This window comes from Xyrauchen texanus, chromosome 48 (assembly GCF_025860055.1).
Source record: "Xyrauchen texanus isolate HMW12.3.18 chromosome 48, RBS_HiC_50CHRs, whole genome shotgun sequence".
NCBI classification, from domain to species: domain Eukaryota; kingdom Metazoa; phylum Chordata; class Actinopteri; order Cypriniformes; family Catostomidae; genus Xyrauchen; species Xyrauchen texanus.
This window is the reverse complement of record NC_068323.1, coordinates 20,167,678-20,185,655: the sequence shown is the minus strand read 5'-3', so window position 1 is coordinate 20,185,655 and position 17,978 is coordinate 20,167,678. Positions and strand designations below refer to the sequence as shown.

The window sequence follows — 17,978 nt, the reverse complement described above, 5'->3', positions numbered from 1 at the left end:
AATTGATTACTTCCTGGTTCCCACAGGACCAGAACCAGTGTTTCAGACGTTGCTCGCGCAACACACTATGGGTCTGTTCCAAAACTTAGTGAGCTGCATCACTAACTACCATTCAAGGATTTTTTTAAGGAAAAATTTTTAGCACATCAAAATAAAGCTGATGGAAACACAAATTATTGCTAAAATTTCACAAGTGTCAACATAATATTTTTTGTTTAACTCTAGCATGTCGATAAATAAAATGTCGCGAAAAACTGGTTAGGAAACACAATTTTTTGGTTGAGAAAATTGACATTAATGCAAAAACGTAGTGTCACGTGACAGAATTTACCCCAATCGTTAGCCTGTGTTATTCATGACGACGAGGTATACATCCTTGAAAGTCAGTTTATCATATGTGATTATAGATTGATCTTAACGGCATACCTGCACAGATCTGATGCTGCAAACATGACACTTCCAGGAGTGCCAGCACAAAAATCTCATATCATTCACATCAACAAGTGCACGGAGAACAAATGAATGGCCACTGTTTGCGATTAATTTAATCATGGTAGCCATACGTTTATTTATTAAAGTTGCTTTTCCACACCATTCAAAATAATAGACTGCAGTCATGGAATTAGCCCATAATACAACAGACATATCATTTATGTGCACAAAGATGTTTTAAATTAAAAATAAATACACAATACTATAGTAGAAAAGCTTCAGTGTGCTTTTTTTATTTGGAACACTAACATAGCCCAATTCTATTAAATTATTGTTTAGTTTACTTTTGAAAAAATGCCAGCATAATTCCCTGTATTAAATTACTGTGAATAAATTACCAAATTAAAAAGGATTAAATTAAAAAATGAATTACCAAATTAAAAAATATATATACTTAGATCTATACCCCTTTACACAAACTTATCCTTATCCGTATCCTGTTCTGTAGATGAAAAAAGTAATCTGAAAGAATGTTCAAAAGTTTTTTCAAGACTATAAACTATCAGAACTATTTGTCCAATGCCGAGTTCACTTTCAGAAATTAGCTTTTGAACATTTTAAATGTTTAAATATTTCTATCCCTTTTTACTTCGGATCGTATTTGCTGAGCTTCTTCAGAAAATGTACATTTGCATTATGACGCTAAAATGTATTTTAGATGACAATCAAGTTCAGTTGGTCGTTAAAAGTTGCTGGACAAATATGCGGGACATAATGCAGTTGTGATGGCGATGCTTTAGATTAAATGATGGTTAAAAATAGCCTATTGAATATCAGGAATGTATCATATGTAAACCCTGATATTACACCGCAACAATTATTCTGTGCACAGAGCATATACACGTTGATGGATGGTCCTTATATTAAGACTGAAAGTTCCCCCCACTACTTGGTGCAGGTTGCCAGCTTGAACAGGTCCACCGTGACGATTCGCTTTCGGGTCGGAACTGGTGTCAACCTGTGATAGGCGCAACATGAGGACCAATATTACAGTCCTATCAGAACGGCAACTGTTCCTTTTTGATTGCAATTCCGCCTTCTGACTGCATTTATTTGTGAAATTAAAATGACAGTAAGCTGGCTAATTTCAATGAATTGTCTCAATATTCTCCCCATTTTACAAACACTTCAGAGAAAAAACAATAGGGACATCTAGGAGGCGAATTAGCGATAAACACACATTTCTGTATGGAAACGGCTTAAAGGCAGATTTCTGTTGCGATAATCCAAAAACGTATGTGACAACGTGTTTTTTTAGGCATGACGTCATCAAGCACACCATTTATCGGTAAAAGGCCATTTGAATTGAAACAGGCAGAAGATGGCAAATTTCGTTAAATAACTTTTTACACATTTTCACTTGGAAACTATAGGCTACTGTCTCTTGCCTACAGAGGCAGCTCTCTTCTATGGCAGCATCCTTATTGAAATGATGCCTCATAAAAGAGCGATTTTGAATGCTCTACATAGGCAGCAGCTCCGTGCATCATTCAAATAGTGCTCATCACCCCAGCAAACATGCTCCATTGGGGCCCGTTTGGGGCCATTGCGGGCAGCCCACTGTGGGCCCAGATACCGGCGCGAAATGCGGGGCACGTGTGGGCACCACACTATAGGACCCAGGTGGGGCCCCAGTGGTACACCCCAAAGTGTGGGCTGACTGTGGGCAGGCCCACAGTAAGTAGAGTGGGCCCCCATTGGGGCCAGTTGTGGGCCCACAGCAAACCCCTTAGGGGCCCATGTGGGGCCACTGTGGGCAGCCTATTGTGGGCCCAAATACCGGTGTGAAATGTGGGGCACGCGTGGGCCCCACACTATGGGGTCCAGGTGGGGCCCTAGTGGGACAGCCCAAATTAGAGTGGGCCCTCATGTGGGCTGGATGTGGGCACACTGTGGGTGTAGGTGCAAAGTTTGAGCACACGGAGTGTGGGTACTTTACTATATACAGAACAATTGCACTTGTTAAAGGTAGCAGCAATAAATCGAGGGTCATGTTTTTTTTTAAATAATTTATTTACAGACATTAATAATAATTATAATTAATAATAATACATTGAGATTTATTTTTAACCAGCAATAAAAAAGCAATAGAGCAGTTTAAAACAGCAATAAACACACAAAAACAGAACCACAGAATATTTAAAACACATATGAAAGTAAATTAAAAACCAATCCCCTCAGTAGGTATTTCCCTCACTGCAGTTCTGGCCCTTCCTTGCCTTCCCCATCTCTGTCCCTTGCATTACGGAGCCACGTTTTTATGGACGCTTCCACCTCTCATGCAGTAGCTTGGCTGCTTTTGTCACAGCATCTAAGTGAGAAAGGATCAATTGAAATACAAATGTTAAAAACAAAATAAGGGTTGTTCAAGTACTGTTACGCCATTTCAACCTCCTTTGCACTTTGACGAGGATTACTGGCTACAGGAAACATGGAGACAGATCAAACATTGTTCATTTACTGTACATTTACACCTGACTACTGATTTTTCCTTCCCATTTATTAATTTTTTCATTTTTATTCCTGTTATACGGGCTTATCACATATAAACATTATATACTGTACCTATAACTGCTTTGCAGACCAACATCTGCCCAAAGGCCATCTTCTGGCCAGAGCCCTTCCAGCACAGTTGCTGGGCAAGTGAGGTGGTCAGCATGCAGACCAGAATACGTCTGGTGTTGGAGGTTGGGCTTGTACCCCCAACTGTTGCCAGATACTTGCCTAAATTAAAGCAGTAACACATTAGTATATTCACAGTACAGCTATACTGAAACTGTAGTGAAAAAGTACAAAACTTTATTTATTTAAATGCATTTATTAATTTAGCAGGCTTTTAAAGAGGTGTTAAATACCAAATATGTGTGTTAAGGAGTGACTCACTGAATCGTTCAAATTCAAACTCTTCAGCACCACTCTATTGTCTGGAGACGCAGGCGCATAACCGTTTGGCTGTGGCGTTATTTTGGAACTATTAAACAAAACATCTAATATTCGAGTTTTGGGGGCTCTTATTTTGGAATACAACATCAGAATGTCCTGAAACATTGTAGTTCACACCTTGAGAAGGTGTCCTCCCCACCTGAGGTGAAATTGGTCTGTGGAAGCTAGGACTTTTATTTGTATGATTTTCTGAATGTGTACACAAAACAGGTAATATATGAGTTTTGGGGGGGCTCTTATTTTGGAAGACAACATCAGAATGTCCTGAAACATGTAGTTGACACCTTGAGAAGGTGTCCTCCCCACCTGAGGTGAAATTGGTCTGTGGAAGCTAGGACTTTTATTTTTATGATTTTCTGAATGTATGGACAAAAAAGGTAATATATGAGTTTTGGGGGGGCTCTTATTTTGGAATTCAATATATCATGCAGTGACAGGTTGTGAGGTGTGCTAAAATCTTTCTTTCGTTCTGTCTTTCTTTCTTTCTGACAGACAGACAGACAGAATAAATGAATGCATGTGAAATTGCCTTAGCAGGAATTTAACCTGTTTTAGTTCTGACGGTCATATACCGCAATAACCAGTGTATACGCGCACCACGAAATATAGGTGCGGACGCTCATTTCGAAGTGGCGGCTGGCTTGACCGCAGTAAATGTTTGGAGGTTTCACCATGACAACAACTCCTTGGTATTTAAAAATGACTGACATTTAATTTAGTGAAATTTGGAAATATGATATTTTCAATTTGACCAGATATTCTCCATTAGCGCAAATGCCCAAATGACGTCACACAGATATAACGACATTAACGGTTATTGACGGTGTAGACGGTAGCAAAACCCGTTTACGTGAACATTAGAGTTGGTAAAAGGTAGTCCGTCAATTGATAATTAATTGGGTTTTATATAAAATATGAAGACGGGTTATATTATTATTATTAATGTGTTTGAAACTGCAATAGCCTAAGAAAAACAAATTCCCTCAGACCGCCTGTGTCCTTTTTTCATTGATATACGTTTTCTTAATACTTTTAATTGTCATTGATATTTGTATTGGAGTTATAAGTTTTAAGTTATTTGAATACAATAGTTTAAAAAGTATTTTACCTCAGGAAACCTCTTTCTTCAGGATGTCCACAGATGGAGTCGTCGACGTGCTGTGCAGTGCTTGATTGCCGTTGATCAGAGCTTTTATACCGGCTTCCAGGTTCTTTCGCGGGCCTTGCACGCGAGGTGTAAAGTTGTAAAGTATATTTTTATCATTTTTAAAAAATTTATTTATTATAATATTACAATATTAATGTATTTTATATATATATATATATATATATATATATATATATATATATATATATAGCCTACCTTTTATGTCTACCTGGCGCAAGGAAAAATAATAAAAAAGTTAAATTAATGTATTTAAATTATCCAGCCTGCAAGTGTCTAGTGTTTTTTTAACTGCCATAATCCATGTTAATTCTTTAAATGGTAAACTCGTGGTGGTGGTGGTTGAAAAACTGTTTTTGCTGCTTAACATTTTTGTAGAAATGTATACTTTTTTCAGTTTAATAAACAGCATTTATTAATTTTATTAAAGCATTTATTGAATAGAAATCTTTTGTAACTTCATAAATGTCTTCTGTCACTTTTGTTCAATTTAATGCATCCTTGATGAATAAAAATATTAATATCTGTCTTTTTTAATCTTACCACATCATTGTTCCACAAAAATGTTAAGCAGCACAACTGAAATGTTTCTTGAGCATAATTGAGTTTATAATTGTATATTTTAATAACAACAGATACAATAACATTTATTTTAGTAAAATAATAATAATAAAAAAAAACATCATGAATTGATTTTATCTATTTTACACCTTAATGATCATTGGATGGGACTATATCTCCCACCCAAAAAATTGTAGGCTATACCATATGAGATTAGTTGGGGTTGTGACAAAATCTGGCAACCAATTAAAAAAGACCCACATAAAATATTTAACTTTTTAACAATTTTTTAACAAAAAATTTAACTATTTTTAACTATATGCTAAATGTGGGTTGCCCACAGTAAATCTTCATGTGGGCCCAAATGGGCAAAACGACTATGGGCCCCGCATGGACTAACCCACTGGGGGCCTGTGTGGGTTTTCTGTAGGCAAGCCCACTGTGGGTTGCCCACAGGAAATCCTCATGTGGGCCCAAATGGGCAAAACGACTATGGGCCCCGCATGGACTAACCCACTGGGGGCCTGTGTGGGTTTTCTGTGGGCAAGCCCACTGTGGGTTGCCCACAGTAAATCCTCATGTGGGCCCAAATGGGTTAGTCCATGCGGGGCCCATAGTCGTTTTGCCCATTTGCCCACAGAATGCCCACATGGGGCCCCAAAGGGTTTGCCCTTGCCCACACTGTCCCACAGAAAACCCACACTTACCCACAGTGGGTCCGCACTGGCATGTTTGCTGGGACGCGCATGAGACTCAACTCGCAACTGATTTCAATACAGGTGGCACGAGAGAAACTATGAGATCTTCTAATGAGTATAAATATCACATTTGTATCATATTAAACTGTTATTTATCGATACTTTTCAGTATTAAATGGATTAAAGGCATCTTTTTAATCCAAATTTCTCTTGCTTCGTCCGCCATCTTGGATGTATTTTTCCACCAAGATCATCAAGGTGCATTCTGGGATTGCATACCTGGGCAAGAATACCACCAAAGCTACCTCAGTATTTGGCCAAAACAAGATATCTTAAGAGGAAGCTTAATTAAGATACCTACCTTTTGAAACAGCCTTCGTGTCGGGAGCACACCTATGATGCCTTAAAATGCTGCCTCCGGAGGATGCTCACTAGGTTTTCGAACAGACCCTTTGAGTTGCCCCACAGAACTGAGTAAACACTTTTGTATCGATGCAAAAAAAAAAAAATCCCAGCATTCTCTATGATTTCTCTGCTCTGCTTTATTATTTAAAACAAGAAGTCTCCAGTTTAAACGAAGCATAACATTATATTTGTGGTCTGACCACCCTTCATCAGAGGAAATAACTTAGCTCACTGAGCCACGTTCAAATTTGAGAACATCTAGTTTGCAATGCCATTATATTTTTGTATAACACTAGAAAGTCAATCTGGATTAATGGTGACTACAGTATGCTGATAGAACACATTGCTACATATTACAGTTAAGAAAAGAGGAATAGTATTAACAACACTAGAAATGATAATTATGTCAGCAGTTGAGTTTATGCACAAATGGAATAAAAGACTGCACAATGTGGTCAGTGCAAATCAGACTTCAGCTTCCTCTTCTAGTGGTTGAAACTCCCCTGTTTGTTAAAATGCTCTGTGGCAAAGTGTCATCTCAGCAGTGTGAAAAAATCTTGACTTGATCATGTTGCAGCATTTGATCAAACTGGGGATTTTGCAGCTTCAGCTCTGTGAGTTTATGATACTTTATTTTCTTTTCATTTTTTATTTATTCAGAGTGTGCAGAGCTGTAATCTATATAAGGTGTGCATCATTTAAAGCATCTATAGTATATAAAATGTTTGATGTGTTTAACATTTTCGGTGAATACATAATTGGCATACTTCCATCTGCATACCTGGGAACTAATGAGTAGGTGTATCCAAACTGGTAGAGACTGGTAGTGAGGGATGGGAAGTAAGGAATACATGTAACGAGATTACATATTTAAAATATAAGTAAATGTATTGTAAAATCATTGGTAATTAGAATACAGTTACATTCAAAAAGTGTTTTGATTACTGAAGAGATTACATTGCATTTTATTGTCATTTGTTTCATTTCATATTTAGTCCTTTCAGATGGAAAACATTTATCCATATAAATGATGCGACCCAAAGTGCATTTGAACAGCGGTGAAACACTTTCTTATGATGTGTTACATTCATACGAGCAGACAGTTTAAAGCAGAAGAAATATAAATAATCTTTGTGTAAATTGTCAGCTTTATGCTAAGCTAAAATGCTATTTCTAACCATTTTACATGCACATGTTACCAGATATGATCATATATTTTATGAAGAAAATTCACATTAGATTATAATTTCTTTTTTCTAGTAAGACCTTTGATATTAGGACAAAAATTATATTCTTGATAATAATGTTTGTATTGTTTTCCTGTAAAAATATCTAAAAGTCCTTAAAACAAGATCAGTTTGATCTTGTTTTAGAATCAACACTGCAAATGATATTTCTGTTTTTCAGAGAATGTATTTTTAACATGTGTATTTTGTCTTACTGTACTGGCAGATTTTTTATAGTCAAAACAAGAGAAAAAAATCTACCAGTGCTGAAGAAGTAATCCAAAGTATTTAGATTACATTACTGACCTTGAGAAATCTAACTGCATATATTACAAATGACATTTTACAGCATGTATTCTGTAATCTGTAGTGCAATACATTTCAAAAGTAACCCTCACAACCCTGCTGGTAGTGTACATGTAATGAATAAATTGATCTCTGATGTTTTATAGGCAAAATCGTGTTTAGGGCAACAATTGTAATTATATTTACAGTATGTGTTTCTTTGATTTTCATCTCACAGTTCTTCTCATATGGTGTGAAGCTGGAGAGACTTTAACAGATAAACTCACAGATTTGGGAGAAAATGTGACCATAAACTGTGATTTTCATGAAGGAGAGGTATATTGGCTTTTACTGAAACTACCAGAGCCAGTTTTTATATTACGCACTTTCTCTCCAAACCCTTTTTACTACAATAAAACAATCAGTCACAAATATTCAGTGAAATCCAAACGTCATCTGTATATAAATAATGTCACTACTAATGAGTTAGGAGTTTATTACTGTATGAAAACAGAGAAGACCGAAAGACACTTTAGTACTGGCACCAGACTACACATCATTGGTAAGTGACCATTTACTTATCAACTCATATTGATGATTATTGATAGAATAATTTGATACAAACTTTTTAGACACTTAAGAAAAACTATAATTATTTAATGGTTGCAAAGTGCTAAATGTGTTATATAATTATATTGAAGAACCAACTTCAGAGAGCCAGTATCACACAACGGAGACAACAACAAAGAATACACCACAGATTCAGACACCATGGCACATTATTACTCTCATATCTGCTCTGCTGAACTGTGTTCTGATCATTGCGGTCTTTGGTGAGTTCCTTTACTTGCATGTGTACAAATAGTAATATTATGGTCTTAACTGTTAAATCTAAATTCACTATGTCATTCCAAGGACTAATAAAGGTGTTTGGTCATGGAAGAAAGAGAACCAGTGAACGTTCAAAACAAGAGACTCGCCTACAACATCCTCGGGTTACAGATCTTGAACTGCCTCAAGACTTAATCCGAACACAGGCAAGTTATATGGAACTGTAATAATAATCACAGTGATTAATAGTTCACCCAAAAATGAAATTGAATTCCAAATCTGTATGACTTTCTTTCTTCTGTTGAACACAAGTTGAGTTGTTAAGCAGAATGTTACTTAGATAAAGATAACAGTGAAAGGTGACATGACATAACATCTCTTTTTGTATTCCATGAAAGAAAGAAAATCATACAGGTTTCAGACAACATCAGGGCGAGTGTATGAGTGCGCTTTCACTTCAATGCATCACTAAGTTATTTCTTTTTGTATCTGATGTAATTGTTAGACTCTTTACACTGTTCAATTATAGACAACTGCAAAGCATTTGCATGCAGCTCAAATGGTAAAACACATTACTCTTTGTTTTTCAGTGTGCTGAAGTGGGCTTTTCCTCCCCCTGTAATAATTCTCAGTCAAGCCAAATCACCAGCACCTATGCATTTCTACAGCTGCCAAAAACACAAACGCGTGAGCATGACTGACCTCATTTAATTTCCCACCACAGCCGATATATGTACCTGTGGATGGATGACTTGAGGTTTTGTAACAGTCGTATAGATTACTTTTATCGTACTTTTTGGATCTTGGCTGTGTAAATATCATCTACTTTTATTGTATAGAAAAGAGCAGATATGACACATGCTAAACATTTAATTTTGTGTTTCACGGAAGAAAAGAAAAGCCTTATGGGTCTCGAACAAGGTAGTGACAACGTTGCTGAAAGATACATCAGCAGAGAGTTACTTTTCTTTTGAATTGTTTACCTCATGTAAACTGCACAGATGAATGTTTGACTGGTTTCGCACAATAAAAGCAATGAACCACAACATTTCACCCACTTCAAAAGAGGAAATGTAACTAACCAAGTGTCTTACCCTTTGACCTGTACTTTACTGTGCATTATATTCACATCATTTTATAAATATGAAAAGGAAACTGTTGTGGTTGTCAGATGACGAAAAATCTAAATTCTACTACCTGCATGCCTGAGGGACTAGTATGATGTTACTGTTGTGCGTCACATGTCAACGCATGAGTGTGAGTGTATATAGGCCTATAAATATATACTGTTACATTTTTGCACTTTTACTGTGAATTTTCCTTCTTCTTTTTCACACTTATATATTTATATTCTATATTGTACACACCTGAATGCTTTGGCAATAATGTAAACTTTAACAGTCACGCCAATAAAGTTTTCTTGACAAGACTTGTTCTATGTGTATACATTGGCCTGAAAAAGTATTTTGATTATAAAGACTCACTTAAAATGTATCAGTGTCTTTATATTGTATATATAAATCAGTGGGATTTATTTTTAAGGATAGCACAATTACACTTTTCAAGCAAAACATTTCAAACAAGAAATTTACAATAGATATATTTTGGCTATACATCATCTGCTGCCATGGCTATTGCTGTGAATATCTGAGCAGAATATTAAGATGCTTTCAGATTTTTGTTTCATAGGTTATTACTGTTGTACAATGTCAAAGCATTTTGTGAATGACCATAGACTTGATCAGAGACAAATAATAAGCCATATCCTTGATAGCACACATACATCACCCAGACATCTCTTTGATGTGTCAATTTATGGATGAAGAATTATTACACAGTGTATCAAAAATATTATTATTATTTCTTTTTTTGGTTCCTGGGTAATAAGTGTTATTTCCTAATTGCTTATGCTTCAAAAGTATAGAAAATGGCTATTACTCCTCACCAACTATGCTTCTGTGACCAGGACAGTGATATTTTGAAATGTACCCATTTTTCAGAACATTCCAGATAGATTTAGTGCTGAGTAAACTTGGAGTAACTTCTAGAACTTTCTAGAATATTCCAGTAATATAAATAGAAGTATAAATACAGGGGCCGTAAGCCCAACAGTTCAGTTTAGTTCCAGCTGCCTAAGTGGATTCATATCTGCATTTTTGAGATGGCAACAAGAGGCTGCAATGCAGATGCATTTTGCAATGTTTGCTGCCAATTTATCAAGATAAGAGCGAAAAATTGCTCTATGGAAGCATCTGCTAAGATGTGTGAGGCCTACAAGGCATGTTTCGGCATGCCTGTTGGGAATCAAGACAAACTCTGGGCACCTCAAGTTTTTAATTTTAAAATGTTTTACAATATTTTTCGAGAATCTCTTACATATTAGTCATGGGTGAAATAAATGTATTTTTGTAGGATGGTACAGAGGGGGAAAGAGAGCCATTAAGTTTTCTATCCCAATAATTTTTGGATTTTAATAATAACCCACTGACCACTCAAGCAACTGCTACTTCTGCATGGTGGACCCTTCCAAACTTCAGACTGGCAAGAATGCACCTGCTATCATGTATCTGGACCTTCACATCAACCCCACTTGATTAGAAATCCTGGTCACACCAAGTCCAATGCCGTGCTTTTGACATCTAGGCTAAAGCAGTGGAAGTTGTCCAAGAGGAAGCAGAACCAACCTTTTTCCAGATTCTTCACCCGTCAAGATGGGCTCTGCTTCTGCCACAATGTGACCAGTCTGTTTGATGCATGCGGAATTGCCTGTAACCAGAATGAGTGGTGCCTCTTCATTGACAGCTCGTCCAGGAACCTCAAAGCCATGCTGCTCCATAATGGTAACAAATACCCATCTCTTCCCCTTGCTCACTCTGTGCACCTCAAAGAGGATTGCAACAGCATCAAGACCTTGCTGGACGCCTTGAAGTATGATGAGTACATTTGGGGGCTGATTCGTGAAAGTGATTTACAGTATAATCATAAATCTTGAAAAACGACTCTCTTCTAAATCTACAAAATCTTTTGTAGTCATATTTGTATTACTTTAGTATAAATACATGTTAATTTGGCTTTGACTTTATGTGAACAAAAAGGCACCCGTTTTCTCATTGGAAATAAGTACATTTCAAAATATCACTGTCCTGGTCACAAAAACAAAGATTGTGGTGAATAATAGCCATTTTCTATACTTTTGAGGCATACGCAATAACACTTACTACCCAGGAACAAAAATTGTGTTACATAGTGTTATAATTATTTTACGTTGTTTGCTTAACCCTATGTCTATAAGGCATTTCCTCTAGGATGTCAATGAGACATTCATCATCAGTCATATCTTTGAGATGTTTATGATTTAGATGGTTTGAAAATTGAAAAGATGTTTAGCAGTAAATAGAGTGTGATGCTTTCTAGATGAAACTTAAACAGACATCTCTGAGATGTATGTGTGCTGTCTGGGTATTAGGTATGTAATGTAGAGAACACGACAAGAGGAGCAAAATTAACAATTAGTTTAACAATTAAACATGAGAATACATTAATTGTAAAACATGTGGGGCTCAATGGCCCAAAAGGTGTCGTCTAAATAACATTTCTCCTATTTTTAACTTTTCACAATGTATTATTGATTAAACGTCTACTAGAGTCTCCCAATTTCATTATTCAGATAAATTATTGGTGAAAATCAGCCGTAATAAGGCGGTACGGAAACAGCGGTGTGACATGACACTTGCTACTTTCCTCAGCGCTGGACTCTAGAAGACAATCACAGTCGTTTGTGATTACTAGTTACGGATTTTTAATAAGCATTTCGTATCGATATCTAGGGTGGATTTTAATATGTTTATAAATTACAAATAGTTGGACTTAAATCAATTAAAAGTTTAAGTATTTTGGTTTTTAAATCTCTTCTATAAGTAAGTAAATAAAATATAAATAAAAAAAACCTTTTGAGATTTGAATGCAGATCAATGGAGGATTCCTATTTTTTTTTGGTATTATTATTATTATTATTATTATATTGGAGAAATAAATAGTACAACAATATTTGGCAGAATGAAAGGTTACATTGAAGCTTATAAGAAACGGAGCACACAGGAATATATAAAAATAAATAAATAAAATAAAATAAATAAATAAAAAGAGGCAACGGTTAAGGGGCTTCGATTAATTTGAAGACATCAATGAAATTAAGCAGTCTTTTTGCTATTTTTTTCCCAAGCTGCCCCCTGTAGGAATAAATATGTATACATCACAGGAAACGCTCACTTTTGCCGCTCACTGATTTGCTGGTGAACGAAGAAGTGCATTCTGGGTAACTTTGAAACATGGCGGACGACGCTGAACAGGTTTGCCATTCATTTGTTTAAAGATGTCTGTGCAAAATTTTCAAATCGTATCGGCTGAAATGCTTCTGCATTATCAATTTAATCTCTTTGAACACATATTTCATAATGTGAAGTTGCACACTTCTATGGATGCGGGATAGCGCTTATAGTCAGCAAATGTGCATTAGAATGTGGATTTGTAATATACTAATACATATTAATACATTTTTATTTACAGCCACAGGCCACCAACACCGTGGAAGAGCCTCTGGATCTCATCCGCTTGAGTTTGGATGAGAGAATCTATGTGAAGATGAGGAATGATAGAGAACTGCGCGGCAGACTGCATGTGAGTTCGATGCTGACATTATTATTGCTTAATAATGAAAATTCATAGTATTCTTGGATCAGTTATTTATTAACAGTGTCAATAATACGTTTTTTTTTAGCCTTTATGATGTAGCGGAGACCGGGGCTAGTTGTCACAGGGCCAAAATCTCAGAAACTAAGGTTTTGAGAAGGGGTGCCAAGATACCTTGTGTTTATTAATATTAAACTTATTTTGTTTATGCAGGCATATGACCAGCACTTAAACATGATCCTCGGAGATGTTGAAGAGACTGTGAGGACTGTAGAAATCGATGAGGAGACATATGAGGAGATTTACAAGGTAATTTGCAGTTGTTCGTTTGTCACATTCATCTGTTGGTTAATAAGCATTATAAGATATTAATATAGCCATTCCTATACATATTTTGTTATACAATTCAATGAGTACATTTACATGCAAACATCTCGCACTGTGCTTACTAATCAGACAACCAAGTCCTAATCGTTTAAACTAGGTATGAATGTTAAAGCTACATTTTCGAAGTTGTGATGACCTTGTCTTTAATCTGTGATCTGTAATGTAAATGTTTTTAGGGTTTGAACCACTGATATATAATATCCACCTTTTTCCTGAATGCGGAAGTGTTCCAGGATTCAAATGTTTTCAGTGTTTTCACTCGCATCGGTCATTAAGGTATTACATTTGTAAAAATGGTCAAAAAAACATGCAGATACTATTTTTTATAGACTTGCCTCACCTGTGTGTAGATGACATGAAGTGATGATCAGAGATAAGTTACATTGATACCATTAATTATAGTTATGACTGCCAACAACTGCACAAGTTGAGCCTTAAATTCATTTTTACACCAAGTAACACTTAAAATGGTTCTTGTTCTTCTCTGGATCACTCATTTTGGCAGTTTTTACTTTGTCACGAGACCAGAAATACAAAACAGCCGATTGGAATCATCATAGCGCCGCTCAGGAAAACTGTGGATTATCTATGTAGAACTGGATTGCTCATGACGTCATAACTGTGAAGCCACTGCTCCACCATATTGCTATACCCAAACATTCCAATGTCCTTATTGACTTAATTGGTAATCATCGCAATAGTCATTCAATCACTGATTGTATATATATGAAATCTGCATGTACATCCCTACAACACAAACGTCCTACACTTGGTTAAAATTAAACTGTTACGCTTGGTTTAAATGGCAAACGACATGTCATTTTTTATGTGTATCCATGAATGACAACAGCGAGCGCTTCAATATGAAAACTGGCAAATTTAAGGCGATTTAGAAATCCTGGGCTGACCTCCCTATTGGGTGTAAGGACGTATTGTCACCCTAAACAAGCAGATATTGCAGCTTTTCCTATTTACACTACAACTTGTGGACAGTTTTGCCGCTTCCTTTGGTGTTTGTTTTGCTGCACTGATAGACTGAACATTAATGCAGGTGAATGCTCTGACATCGCGATCTGCGTATATCTTCTACCTCATAAAGAATATTATCCATAACGAGCAAATTCAAAATAAAACATGATTGTCACTAGAGGGCGAAATGCAACTGTCGTATCCGCAGGTCAGAGATGGTGAAACGGGAGTTTTCGCTTGTCAGTCACTGACGCTGTATGACAGTTTGGGCATACAAAGATGGCCGCTTCCGTTGGCTTCACCTCCTGCTGGCAGTTTAGCGTTGCGTCAGAGATCCAGTTCTGGTTTGAACCTATTACAGTTAAGAAAAGAGGAATAGTTTTAACAACACTAGAAATGATAATTATGTCAGCAGTTGAGTTTATGCACAAATGGAATAAAAGACTGCACAATGTGGTCAGTGCAAATCAGACTTCAGCTTCCTCTTCTAGTGGTTGAAACTCCCCTGTTTGTTAAAATGCTCTGTGGCAAAGTGTCATCTCAGCAGTGTGAAAATCTTGACTTGATCATGTTGCAGCATTTGATCAAACTGAGGATTTTGCAGCTTCAGCTCTGTGAGTTTATGATACTTTATTTTCTTTTCATTTTTTATTTATTCAGAGTGTGCAGAGCTGTAATCTATATAAGGTGTGCATCATTTAAAGCATCTATAGTATATAAAATGTTTGATAAGTTTGATGTGTTTAACATTTTCGGTGAATATATAATTGGCATACTTCCATCTGCATACGTGGGAACTAATGAGTAGGTGTATCCAAACTGGTAGAGACTGGTAGTGAGGGATGGGAAGTAAGGAATACATGTAACGAGATTACATATTTAAAATATAAGTAAATGTATTGTAAAATCATTGGTAATTAGAATACAGTTACATTCAAAAAGTATTTTGATTACTGAAGAGATTACATTGCATTTTATTGTCATTTGTTTCATTTAATATTTAGTCCTTTCAGATGGAAAACATTTCTACATATAAATGATGTGATCCAAAGTGCATTTGAACAGCGGTGAAACACTTTCTTATGATGTGTTACATTCATACGAGCAGACAGTTTAAAGCAGAAGAAATAGAAATAAACCTTGTGTAAATTGTCAGCTTTATGCTAAGCTAAAATGCTATTTCTAAACATTTTACATGCACATGTTACCAGATATGATCATATATTTTATGAAGAAAATTCACATTAGATTATAATTAATTTTTTTTCTAGTAAGACCTTTAATATTAGGACAAAAATCATATTCTTGATGATAATGTTTGTATCGTTTTCCTGTAAAAATATCTAAAAATCCTTAAAACAAGATCAGTTTGATTAATCTTGTTTTAGAAACAACACTGCAAATGATATTTATGTTTTTCAGAGAATGTATTTTTAACATGTGTATATTTGCCTTACTGTACTGGCAGATTTTTTATAGTCAAAACAAATGAAATAATCTACCACTGCTGCAGAATTAATCCAAAGTATTTAGAATACGTTACTGACCTTGAGTAATCTAATGGAATACATTACAAATTACATTTTACAGCATATATTCTGTAATCTGTAGTGAAATAAATTTCAAAAGTAACCCTCACTAACCCTGCTGGTAGTGTACATGTAATGAATAAATTGATCTCTGATGTTTTATAGGCAAAATCGTGTTTAGGGCAACAATTGTAATTATATTTACAGTATGTGTTTCTTTGATTTTCATCTCACAGTTCTTCTCATATGGTCTGAAGCTGGAGAGGCTTTAACAGATAAACTCACAGATTTGGGAGAAAATGTGACCATAAACTGTGATTTTCATGAAGGAGAGGTATATTGGCTTTTACTGAAACTACCAGAGCCAGTTTTTATATTACGCACTTTCTCTCCAAACCCTTTTTACTACAATAAAACAATCAGTCACAAATATTCAGTGAAACCCAAACGTCATCTGTATATAAATAATGTCACTACTAATGAGTTAGGAGTTTATTACTGTATGAAAACAGAGAAGACAGAAGGACACTTTAGTACTGGCACCAGACTACACATCATTGGTAAGTGACCATTTACTTATCAACGCATATTGATGATTATTGATAGAATAATTTGATACAAACTTTTTAGACACTTAAGAAAAACTATAATTATTTAATGGTTGCAAAGTGCTAAATGTGTTATATAATTATATTGAAGAACCAACTCCAGAGAGCCAGTATCACACAACGGAGACAACAACAAAGAATACACCACAGATTCAGACACCATGGCACATTATTACTCTCATATCTGCTCTGCTGAACTGTGTTCTGATCATTGCGGTCTTTGGTGAGTTCCTTTACTTGCATGTGTACAAATAGTAATATTATGGTCTTAACTGTTAAATCTAAATTCACTATGTCATTCCAAGGACTAATAAAGGTGTTTGGTCATGGAAGAAAGAGAACCAGTGAACGTTCAAAACAAGAGACTCGCCTACAACATCCTCGGGTTACAGATCTTGAACTGCCTCAAGACTTAATCCGAACACAGGCAAGTTATATGGAACTGTAATAATAATCACAGTGATTAATAGTTCACCCAAAAATGAAATTGAATTCCAAATCTGTATGACTTTCTTCTGTTGAACACAAGTTGAGTTGTTAAGCAGAATGTTACTTAGATAAAGATAACAGTGAAAGGTGACATGACATAACATGTCTTTTTGTGTTCCATGAAAGAAAGAAAATCATACAGGTTTCAGACAACATCAGGGCGAGTGTATGAGTGCGCTATCACTTCAACGCATCACTAAGTTATTTCTTTTTTGCAAGCTTTGTATCTGATGTAATTGTTAGACTCTTTACACTGTTCAGTTATAGACAACTGCAAAGCATTTGCATGCAGCTCAAATGGTAAAACACATTACTCTTTGTTTTTCAGTGTACTGAAGTGGGCTTTTCCTCCCCCTGTAATAATTCTCAGTCAAGCCATATCACCAGCACCTATGCATTTCTACAGCTGCCAAAAACACAAACGCATGAGCATGACTGATTTCATTTCCCACCACAGCCGATATATGTACCTGTGGATGGATGACTTGAGGTTTTGTAACAGTCGTATAGATTACTTTTATCATACTTTTTGGATCTTGGCTGTGTAAATATCATCTACTTTTATTGTATAGAAAAGAGCAGATATGACACATGCTAAACATTTAATTTTGTGTTTCACGGAAGAAAAGAAAAGCCGTATGGGTCTCGAACAAGTTAGTGACAACGTTGCTGAAAGATACATCAGCAGAGTTACTTTTCTT

General features: G+C 35.8%; 1 protein-coding gene across 13 annotated transcripts in view; it reads left to right on the top strand.

Annotated features, from left to right (window-relative positions):
• Positions 1–17,754, top strand: part of LOC127639384 (U6 snRNA-associated Sm-like protein LSm3) — a 39,071-nt gene extending 21,317 nt beyond the window's left edge. For 4 of the 13 annotated variants that reach the window (XR_007969956.1, XR_007969959.1, XR_007969958.1 and 1 more), the window contains 2 exons: positions 8,014–8,608; positions 8,691–8,812. Coding sequence is in view for 9 of the 13 variants with exons in the window: in XM_052121359.1 (XP_051977319.1) it covers positions 6,833–6,878; positions 8,014–8,111; positions 16,515–16,740; positions 16,880–17,011; positions 17,094–17,215; positions 17,606–17,716 (735 nt within the window). In the remaining 4 variants the exon portion in view is untranslated. Of the gene's footprint in view, positions 1–3,411; positions 4,685–5,704; positions 6,879–8,013; positions 8,609–8,690; positions 8,813–9,196; positions 10,036–12,919; positions 12,956–13,172; positions 13,284–13,508; positions 13,605–14,859; positions 17,012–17,093; positions 17,216–17,605 lie in introns of those variants that run through there. The other 9 variants (XM_052121359.1, XM_052121361.1, XM_052121356.1 and 6 more) reach the window with 9 other exon arrangements.
• The last annotated feature ends 224 nt before the right edge of the window (positions 17,755–17,978 follow it).